This window comes from Empidonax traillii, unplaced genomic scaffold, assembly GCF_003031625.1.
Source record: "Empidonax traillii isolate 1590-97213 ecotype Southwest subspecies unplaced genomic scaffold, ASM303162v1 scaffold933:size234345, whole genome shotgun sequence".
NCBI lineage: Eukaryota > Metazoa > Chordata > Aves > Passeriformes > Tyrannidae > Empidonax > Empidonax traillii.
Genome location: NW_020956126.1, coordinates 3,169 through 14,712, shown reverse-complemented (window position 1 = coordinate 14,712; position 11,544 = coordinate 3,169). Strand labels below are relative to the sequence as shown.

Below are 11,544 nucleotides of genomic sequence, written 5' to 3'. Positions count from 1 at the left end.
CTCCAGTCAAGGAAGCTTTCATTTACCTCAAGACTGGGGGAAAATAGCAGAAGGAAATAAAAGGGGATTTTGTTTTGTTTTAGAAAGACACGAGTAGCTTCTGGGAAGATACGGAGGGAGAATGACAGTGACGATTCCTACAAGATAGATGTAGAGATAAAAATCTGTGATAATGAAGTTATCAAATAGAGGGATTCTCCTGGACCAAGTGTCATTCTTCGTTTACAGTGACCAGAAAGTTTCAGGGCTAATTTTTCCAGGAAACACCAGGTTAATCAAAAAGAAGTGAAAAAATTCAGTGTTAGACAGCCTGTATTTCTGATCTAGCTATTTTAAAAACAGCCAGCAACGAAGACAGTCTGTGTTCTAAAACTTTCACAGGAAGGGGCTGAGGCAGAAGAGCTGCAAAAACTTAAATAAAAACACTAAAACCAATAGAAAGGAAATGCTTATTGCAGAGGAACAATGTACTGTGCAGATCAGGAAGACAACAGCCATTTATGCTGTGAACTAGGAAATAGTTTATAATTATTTACTTGTGTTCCTTGATTGTTGATGTCCACAACATCACTCCATTCATTTACTGATTCATCAGATGACATCACTTTCAGAAGAATACTGGGCAATAAATCTCTTGTTTTGCAATCTGGATAGCTGGAAACTTGATGGTAAAGTTCATGATGAACTGAACACTCAGCTGGAATCTTTCTACAATAAACTTCAAACTTTGGTGTATCTGAAATTTTATAAAATATGCAAGATTAGCACTTTCTAAAACCCATATGAAATCAAAACTCACTGATGCTTACACAAATGAAAAAGTTTCTGTCTGAAATACAAATATTGTTTTTCTATTGGTTGGAATATTGTATGTTTGGGGGTTTTCCTTTTTTTTTTTTTTTTTAAATTTCATTGTTTTACATAAATAATGTTCCACTGATCATTACTTTAACATAACGTAACTGGACTTTTGACAATATGTTTTTTGTTGCATTTGTACATCCGAGGAAATATAATTGTTCCATGGGATTGAATTGATGTTAACAAAACCCTACTGCCTATGAGCTTCCTACAGCTGAGCCACCTTGACAGCTGGAACCAGGGAGACCCAAAAGCCTGGAGACATTTAAGTTCATACTCCTGACCTCACAATTAGCTCCAATAGCTTCCAGAGTCTCTCACTTTGAGACAGACCTTCGTGAGGGCATCAAGTTCTTGTTATAACCAAAACACATATTGAACTCAATTTTGTACTGGAGATACAGTAAAATAATTTATACTACAACAGTGCACTGTTTCCAATTACTGCACAGTACCTACCTTTGAAATTCTCTTTTACAAGCAGAGTAACGGAGCACCTGTTGTGTATAATTATACGAGGACTGGGATCTTCTGTAAGTGTTAGGTACGTCACGCCAAGATGCTCTTGATAAGTCAGTGCTATAGCTCTAAAACAGATATATTGGATTATGCATGTTTTGGATGAAATGTTTATGTATTATTATTCTGAACAATTAAAAACATTCAAAACTAGCAGCTGTGAGATTCTTTATAATCACGTTCCAATTCCATAGATATTTATCTACATTTAGGCAAGTGCATATCTCCACTTCAACAGAACAACACATGGAAATAGCCTAAAACACGTTAGAGAAGAAATATCTAAATAGAGGCTACTCATGAGTTAAATTGAACACGTGTGTCTGCAAGATGAGAGTCCTAGCCAGCAGAGATTTATATTAAATTAAAACCAGGAGATTGTAGTCCCAAATTTTCAACATAAATCTTTAGAATTTTCCAGAAGAATTTGCATGGATACTTCTCTGCTACACATGAAAGATACTTGAACAAATACATAAATCTGTAATTGACTGTTCCCCTGGAATGATCCACAATGCTATCACTGTTTTAAATGTTAATGTTATGGATCATTAGTACATCAATTTCCAAAATAAAAATAAATTAATTTAGTTCTACTCAGTAGCTACATAAAACATCTTCGTGCATAAATTCTTTTTTTTTTCTTATGCAAATACCTTGCCTATTTCTAAAAAACTTCACCTCATAGTGATTTTAAATATCCAAACAGCCTGGAAATTTGACTAGGAATATGAGATTCTCTATGCCCGTTATTATAAGGAATCCTTTCCTTGTTCTTTCCATTAAATTTTTTAAAATCTGAAGTCCTCTTGAGAATCTTTAGTATCCACCTCTTAGACTGCAGAGGAATTGTATGAAGATTGGAATGATATCAAGCACTTCAGGCAAGAGGAAGATCACATCACTGCAAATATATATGGATTTATCTTCTCTAATTTCAGCAGATTGTTTCTTGTTTGTGCCAGTATAAGAATGAATAGATTCACATATCAGGTCTGAGAACTGAAGCTGGGCATATGACAAGTCATTGGACTGTTATTTTTAACTAGCTGGATGCCTTTGTTTGTAAGTAGAATGCACATTTGGACAATTCAAGGTTTAAAACTTGGAAATCTTACTTTGCCGCAATCTCAAAATAGTTTAATCTCTTTTCTGCTTTTCCCATTCATCCACTTATTATGCTTACAAAAATATATGTTTACCTTTTATAAACAAAATCTAAATGTTTGTATTGTATTATTACACACTGTCCTCGAACTCTTAAATTGGTACCCACAAATTAAAAAAGACCACAATCCTCAATAAAAACTTTTCATGCTCTTATTTGGCATGCACATAAAAAAATAGCAGACCATGTATTATAAAAATTGTACAACTTCTACACGGTCATAACATTAAACCATTTACAATAAAAGCATCAAAACCATCAGAAGATAACAATTTTTAAATTAAAGTAAGACTTGCCTTTACATATGGGGGGCATGTGTTACTCTGACTTCTGCATTAATCTCTTACAGTTTCTTACTAGCTGAGGGTTTATAGCAACAAGGGAAATTCATTATTCGTGACTGGTCAGTGCACAGTACCTGGTACAAAATCCACTTTCACTACGAACGCCCGTGGGCACTGCCACGCTCTGTCTGGCGAACTCTGGTTTGATGACAGCGGGAAGGCTCCACAGCTCCCAGCTCCCAGCGCAGCCCCCTGGGCTGAAACTCAGCAGCACACGCTTTTCGGTAGGAGGCTCCCCTCCCATCATGGGACTGGTGTCCGACATCAGGTCCCAGCAGGGAACAGCACTGAGTGCCTCACGGGGAGGTGCCCCAGCTGGACCGATGCTGAACACTGCACTGTCAGGTGAGTGGAAGTCCTGGAAAGAAAAAAGATGATGGTGCCATGGCATGCTGGCTCCTAACAGGGATTTTCTTCATGCTCATTTTGCACAGAACACTCAGTGACCACAACTAAAGGTTGCACGAAGTCCATTGCATTAAGGGCTGTCTGGCTGAACACAGATATCTGGGGGGCCTAAGCAACCTCATCTAGTGGCAGATGTCCCTGTCTGTGGTGGGAGGCTTGGATCTAGATGGTCCTTAAGGTCCCTTCCAACTCAAGCCTTTTTATGATTCTCTAATCTGTGATCTACAGTCTGCTCTTAGTTGCACAACACAGCTCTACCAAAAGCAAATAACATTGCTGTAACATGACTGTGAGAAGAAAATCCATTTATAGTTACAAAACTAAGAACAAATTTTAGCCTCAAGGATCTTCCAACTCCCCATCCCATAAGACTGCCACAAATTGTGTGATGCACAACTGTAGACACTGACGTGAAGAAAATTAATACAGAAGGAAAACAACACAGAAATAGTGAACTTTAAAAATTTGTTGATCTGCCAACTCTTTTAGTAATTTTGACCCTGAGAATGCTTTCCACATATTTTACTATAAATGTAACCTTCAATAAATATGTATAAATGGTTGATTAAAATATATTGACCATGCATAAACTTTGGTTCTTGCAAGCTAGTCCTTAAATATACTGTGAGATTATTAGAAAACTGATATTCACAATTTGATGCAGTTTGCTGAATACATAAACTTTGGACACGTCTCTAGTTCTGCAGCTTTGTTCAGATAACTGGAATCTTCCCCAAAGGATAACAAACAGTTTTCAGCCTGCCAGGCCAAAATACCTCTTTTACATGCAAACTCAGTAAAAATTCTGAGAACAATTTCAACAACTAGTATGGATTATGCTGACTATTTTACAGAAATGGCCATTAGTGCCTGAACAGATGGAGAACGGGCAGAACTAATTCTGTAATGTGCAAGAATCTGCTGCTTTGCACAGATTTCTGATCCCAGTTAATTACTGGATTTGAATTTACCCAGTATTCTATATTTTAAACAATACAAATTACTTTATCATTACTATGTCTAAAGATTTCTGTTCAAGTCCTGCTTTATGCATCCGATTTAAATACAGACACAGATCTAAACAACCATGTTCTGTAGATGACAAACAAAAACAGTATCTGCAGTGCTTTACCTCTTCTCCTGAATGGGGTTTGGAAATAGAAAGCTGTGGCCTGTAATAGATTTGATATGATGTATCATTGATTATTGTTGTCTTATCTTCTATCTGTAGAATTTGTATACCTTGTCGAACCATGGAAGAAATGCAGAACTGACACAACTGTAAGATAATAAAAATCACGATGAGGTCACACAAACCCACAAAAGGTACTGAAATGTAGCAACAGAACTGCCATTTTCTTTTTAACTGTGGAAGTGCTGTCTATATTCATGTACTTCATAACTGGAGTCACATCACGTACTTCTGAAGTTGCACCTGTCAATGTTTTCCAAACAAAATTGAGAATTCATTAATTCTTTTTACAGAAAATTATTACTTTGTATTATCTTGATGAGTTGCACAGTATGTTTTTGGCTATCTAATTCTTTAAATTATATTCCATACATTGTTTATACTCTCATTATGTTGGACATATATTAACATAATTAGGGAGGTGCTTTCACACCGCATACATTTGAATGTTTTCATTTTCTATCTGACTTTGTTTTTAAATGATAAAGTTACAAACCACAAAAATTTTGTTCTAACCTTTTGATGACCTGGAAAAGCACCAAGTTTTATTTCAGCTTCAACAAAACCTTCTTCATCCAACGATACTACTTCCCCGTTATCGGCATCCTTCCATTTTGGGGAGGTCACATTATGAACCAGTTTAATTGCCACTGATTTGTGCACAGTATTAGTGTTTGCCCAGTATATTCCAACCTGAAAAGCTTCCTGCAAGTGAAAAATGACCAATTATCAGTTGCTGACAATTTGAATCTACTTCTACTGGATTAAAACCTAGTTTCAGGTATGCAGCCAATCTAATTCCCTACCTTTCTCCCTCTGATTCTTTCTATGTGGTACAAGGATAGATGAAACTTCAAAGCAAATAAGGGACTGATCCTCACAGGAGAATTAAACCCATAGCCTACATTGAGATATGTAACTAGGCAGACCTTTTGTTTGTTAACAGACATACAGGAGGGGAAAAAAGGTGACAAAATAAACAGGAAGTATCAGATTGTTCAATTGGAATTGACAAGCTGCTGTGTCAAATTCTCTTAAGTATTTCAAAACTAAAGAATACACATTTCCTAAGTGACAGGTCGGCACAGAAGCCAAAGTCTTTATTTGGCCTTTGTAGCAATTTTCTTGGGCTGTTACATTGTGGATTTTTTGGCTGAATTGTGAGGAAGGAAAGAAGACTGCTAATGGCATGAAGGTCTTCTGCCTACAGTGTCTTACGGACAATTTTCAACTATGCATCTTTAAGACACATTGTTTTTCAAACATTGCTATCAAGTATGTTGTGCACTCTCTCGGTGACTCAGTCAGCATGGCAAACTCCTACAGTCATTGCTATTCCTCAACATCTGACTAACAAACAAACAGACACAGTGATGAAAGTGGGGATCATCTGGAGTAACAACCATTCTGCAGAACCAGCATGTTTAGCAGAACTGTGACTGTTAATGTGAACGACAAAGTTACCTCAAAGTTGGGAGGTATAATTACTTTCCCACTAGGCACTTGAAGAACAATCTTCTCTCCTTCAAACAGCCAGAGGTCCCACCTGGACTGATTGATAAGCAAAGCCCAGGGCAGGAGTTCTATCAGCAGAGTTTTAACACACGGTTTCCACACTGACAGCTTTACCCGCATCGGGCTATCCCACTGGGAGAGTTGCTCATTGCTGTTCAAAAGCAAATAAACAAAAACATAAAGTCAAAGGAATAATGAATGCAAGAATACAAATGATAATGATAAGCTCTTATTTTCAGGATTTTGTCAGGCTTTTCTGGTTTTGAAATAGAAAAACTATCTCCTCTTACCTTGTCGTCCTGGAACTGAGATGATCTAGCTATGTGTAGGTTATAAAGGCGTATTTTTAACTGCATAAGCTAAACCTAAATTTAGTCAATTGATAAATGTCTTAACAGAATCACCACTATCTTTCAGAACTAACTCTGTGATTTCTGTAGTCCTAAAATCATCTTTCCTTTTTTCCCCAACAACTCCTTCTACATCAACTCCCTGTTTCTGTACTGAAATACACAGCAGCTGAATAAACAACCTCTAGAGCTGCAGTAAAGAAAGCGCATTCACAAAAAAAAATTCCATTTTAAAAAAAAATTCTTACTGAGGCAATCTTCTCAGTGTAAAAAAGAGCAGCCCATAGGCTGACCTCATTTTTTTCCCACCTGCCACAGATTCTGCAGCTTATATAGAGGAATCATATAATTACTGAAAATATATTTAATGTTGATGACATATAGTCTTCTATAACGTGATTTTAGTTTATTTGGAAAGGCAATGCAATAACCATGAAGAAGGTTAAGCAAGGAATTACCTGTCTGAATCCTTCCTATTATAGGGCCATGCAGGCTGGGGAGGATTAGCAGTGCCATAGAACTCGGACAGTACTTGGCTGACGTTGCCACCTGGATGGGATTTAGTTGCTATCTGTTTAATTAGTGAGGTTGAGATTGGGACTGCACATTCTGATGGATCATCTTCTTCCCTGTCGTTGAAAACAGATTCAGCCACTTACACAACAAGATCAAGCATTAGCAGCACAAACATCTTCTCTAATGAAGCTTCCCAAATGTACTTTGAGCAGGAACACTCTCAAGGTAATCATGGATGAATGAAGTAGGATGTTTAACAAGTTCCTGTGCAGTTCCTGACATGCATGGACTTGTTTGACAATGTAATGACCTTTGTGTCTGAGACGCTAGAAACTCTTCAGTATTCTCAAAAAACATTTCAAGATCATTCAGGAATTTATTTTTTATGACAGAAGTACGTGGACTGCTTAACCAAACAAATGCCAGTGTGCTTAGCATAGTTACACCAAATTTAATATTTCCTATGGTATCATTTAAGGCCACATACTTGTTCTTTTTATCTCCTCTGCATATGCCATACTTTTGGAAAAATGCAGCAGAAGTTAAAGTGTAAATTATTCCTTCTTTTCCATACAAATGATCTGTTTTCAAGGAAAGCAAATGTTTTACCTGGCCTGAAATGTCAGGTGGTGCGTAAGATCAGGTTCTATATTTTGCAGTACTTTCTCCTGCCCTTTCCCTGGAATCACTTGTGTTTCATTCAGTCCCAGACTTCTTTTCTCTAAATGTATGATAATTGGGTCTGGAAGATGGCTCCTTACAATGAAAAGAGGGCTGAAAACAATCTACAAAAAGAAAAGAATACACTGATTTAAGGCTAATTTTATTTCACTTGAAAACAACTGCTGAAACAAACTATCAATAAATACTTAGTGGGTGATTCCGCACTTAATTTATTATATGGCATGTAAGGCATAAACGTTTAGATTTCAGAGACATTAAATGTACTTACTAATCGTTGTTGCACATGTGAGTTGGGCTCTAAAGTCAAAACTGTGCACCACACATATGTAATTGAACTCTTCGAAGACGGTACCTATATGCAGAGAGATCAGCATTACACATTAGCTCACGATGATAATGTTCAATATTTATTATATCAAAAAGAAGTCTAAATGCAAAGTCTCCAGTTCTCTCAGACACTTCTAATGCTATATTCCATATACACATTTCTAGTCATACCTGAATGACAGTGCTGTGTTCTGGATGTTTAGAACTTAGACATACATCTCGGGACCAGTCTTCATCTCCTGTAGATTTCACACTCAGCTCAGTGAGCTCATTGTTTTCTAGGATATATGAAGGCAATTTCTGCTTGGCTGCAAGGCAGTTGATGTGTTCTTTAACAACGGCCTGTCCATCTTGACTAATGTAATGCTGAACCACTTTCAGTTCAATACTTTCAGAGAGGTAACTACAGACCGTCTGTCTGCCACAGATTAGGATCTAAAACACAGAAAAAATACAGTTCATAATATAAACCATTGTGAAAAAAAAAGGTCAAAATTGAATTAGAGTGTGAAAACCTGTAGAAGAGTAATCTCCCTGCTTCAGGTTTTCCCAAGCACCGCTAAAGGCAGTGAATGGTAAAACATTATTTTTATTGGCCAAATGTATGTGCAATTTCATAGAAACCTAGGCAGTAAAATGCTTGAAATATTGCTAAGGCCATATCTGGGCTTGACAGAAGCCTGTAACATATCCACTTTCCTTCCCACTGAATGCAGCAGTACTGCCCATGGCTGACATAGTTCTGGTTTGGATTTTAAGAGTTCTGTGATGGTCTCTACCGAGACCTCTCTGAGCAGTCACAGTGATGTAATTCAGAAGAAAGGTTTCTTCTGACACCTCACATTCCTATCACAAGTCAATGATCCAGACCTTTCACAGTATGTCTGCTGTTTTAAAGCTTATAATTTCATTAAACGGTGGTAACATATTTCTGTATTTAAGTGCACCCACCTAGAAAACGACCAAATTAGACTTGGCGTTGTTGCCGTCCATCATGCATTAACTGTTTTTCATAGAGCACACATCTGACTTTTTCCAAGCTATCCCAGGGAACATCATTCCACACGTATCCCTGCTACAGCCATCACTGTTTGTTTTTCATTAAGGAGAGCACACACCACAGCTACAACCTACCACATAAAATCTAAGCAGGGCTTTCAGTGATGGCAGGCACAGTTCTTGCCTGATCAGCTGTATTGCTGTTGTGCAACGTAAAGAGCTCTGCCACATCCATGAGCCGAACGTGTTATGTCCACCACATGCTCTGGCTTCTGCCAAAGCAGGCAGAGCGACTGCAGCGTTATTACAGATCTCTTTACAAAGATAGTGTGTGAAAAGTTATTGTGCAGCAGCTCATTTTCAAATGTTAATTTGGTCATTACTTCTTTCTCTTTGAAAAATATGAAGGCCTGAATTATAACCCAGAATGTTTTTTAAAACATAAGAACAGTTTCTTAAAAAAAAAAATAAATCTGTTTCTCAAGAGCTTAAAGCATGCAAGTGATTGTGTAACTTAGCACTGTCAGAATTTACAAACCACGCAAAGGGATGTTTACTGGAACATATAAAATATGCATTGGTAATTGAGCTTTTAAATGCTAAAAGATCCACACCAAAGTGAAGAAAAGAATTGTAAAAACTTCCAAAAATGGCTCTAGAAGACTGCTATACTTGTTTTTTTGCAGATCTGGGTAGGAGAGAACAAATAACAAAGTGACTGATTGGTGAATAGGTAACAGCTTAAATTACTCATGCTATTTTTTCCAAACTGAATCAAATCCTTACTTGCTTCTGCACTCCACTGAGCTGCTGAACCTTGATAATAAGCGATGCTGTCCGGCCCTTGTACTGAATGGTACGAATGAAGGTCCCTGTATTGTCCACACTGAATGGTTCAGACCACCGCCAGTTTCCCCAGCCTTCAATACAGATGTGTAACAGCTGAAAAGAAAGAAATTGCTACTTCAATACATAACTGGGAAAAAAAGTGCCCTGCAATAGGATATGGATTCCCATGACAGAGAAATATTCGTGGTTTTAAAACTCAGCAACACTAAGCAGATAAGTTGTCTGAAAGATCCATTCAGTCTGTGATTCTGTGATTTCAGATACAATCAAAAGAAACAACAATACCCTAAAATGGCTGTGAATCCTGCATTTCTATAAATTACCTGATTTAACAACGTATTTAGGACTCAGGCACACAACTGTTCAGAATAAAAGGGTAAGTAGAGAGCATAAAACAGGAAGTAAGAGATTTTCTTTACTGCCCTTGAAATTGTTCTAGAAATCCACTCTATTACCAGAGAAGTGATATGGAATACAGGTCCAGGCCAGATTTTTGGCCTTCGGAGTAAGACAGAAAATTACAAATACCCTTCCCTTCAAAATAAAGAGGGACTTATATAGTTTGCATATACGTGTGTTAAATGGAGAACATGGCATATTGCTGAGAGATGGGAAACATTTCATTTCTTACTCAAATGTGGTGGTAAGTTCAAGCTTGACTGCATGAGAAGAAATTTAACTGCATAATTATACTCCCTGTGTGATTTATTCCGGAAAAGGAGTGGCTTTTTTCCAGTTTAACTTAAATCACTTCCAGAGCAATATAGTCTTTCATCATCTGAAGAGCCTTTCATCCATTTACCCACCATACGCACTTACCTCTGTCCCATGGAGATTCTTTAAGCCAGAGTAGTGAAAATTGGTACTGTTCCATGTAGGTCAATGAAGTTATATAAATTTACACCAGCTGAAGATCTGGCTATTTAGCTCTGTATAGATCTTTTGTGGCTGTGCAAACTTAAGGATATGAGTTATATATAAGGGATCAAAGCAATAAGCATTCTGGGTAAAATTTATTCTTTGCAGAGGGCCAGCATAGAGCCTAAGCATCACTTAAGTTGTTTAAAACAGTCATATAAAGGCCTTGTGGGAATTCTCTCTTGAGGGTTGAATTTCACTCGGATTTTGGACATCTGTCATTAATTAATTTAAGTAATTGAGAACAGGATCAGGCCCAAAGTTTGATTATTTACACTAGCAAAAATCGAAACTTGTAAATAGTGTGTTCTTCCCTGATTTGTTTCCAGAATGAGAGCACTGGCCATGGGTCTGGCCAGTTGGACTTTGTGAAGGGCTGGATGTTGGGGTTTTTGTCATTGTTTTAAGAAACAACCACAGCAATAACTTTCAAAGACATTACAACTCAGTAGCCTGTTTGCAATTTGTGGTATCCTCAGCACAAGTTACACACAGAACAATAACATCCATTCAGTGGGTGGCTTTTGAATTTGCAAGAGTGATGACTTCTGCATTCAGATTCAAATGAGTTTTATGCTGGAAGCACAAAGGCTAATGTGTGCCCGTGGGTGCAAGGGCAGGCATCTGGATATGCTCACGCGTGGGCACAGCTTTATATTCAAGGTTATGTTGAAGGAAGCTACCCACTAGGACAGTCAAACTCATAAACAAACACCTCACTTTGATTCTAAAGTATTAGTTACAGAAAAGGAAAAAGAAAACAAAAGAAAAAATCCAACTGCAGTGGCTGGAATCCATTCAGTTTCTTACAGAGGCAGCTGGGAATAAATCTCATCACATATGAAAATTAAGAGAAACAAGAAAACTGTTTACTTTGGAGAGACTAGTAGCTGG

General features: G+C 37.4%; 1 protein-coding gene across 1 annotated transcript in view; it reads right to left on the bottom strand.

Moving 5' to 3' along the window:
• Positions 1 to 10,597, bottom strand: part of VPS13B (vacuolar protein sorting 13 homolog B) — a gene marked incomplete at its 5' end in the record, with an annotated part of 38,060 nt that extends 27,463 nt beyond the window's left edge. The window contains 12 exons of the mRNA XM_027903094.1: positions 537 to 736; positions 1,321 to 1,448; positions 2,967 to 3,250; positions 4,433 to 4,579; positions 5,009 to 5,197; positions 5,957 to 6,158; positions 6,816 to 6,986; positions 7,483 to 7,658; positions 7,826 to 7,909; positions 8,056 to 8,319; positions 9,670 to 9,825; positions 10,552 to 10,597. Coding sequence (XP_027758895.1) covers positions 537 to 736; positions 1,321 to 1,448; positions 2,967 to 3,250; positions 4,433 to 4,579; positions 5,009 to 5,197; positions 5,957 to 6,158; positions 6,816 to 6,986; positions 7,483 to 7,658; positions 7,826 to 7,909; positions 8,056 to 8,319; positions 9,670 to 9,825; positions 10,552 to 10,597 — 2,047 coding nt within the window. The remainder of the gene's footprint in view (positions 1 to 536; positions 737 to 1,320; positions 1,449 to 2,966; positions 3,251 to 4,432; positions 4,580 to 5,008; positions 5,198 to 5,956; positions 6,159 to 6,815; positions 6,987 to 7,482; positions 7,659 to 7,825; positions 7,910 to 8,055; positions 8,320 to 9,669; positions 9,826 to 10,551) is intronic.
• Between the last annotated feature and the right edge of the window lie 947 nt (positions 10,598 to 11,544).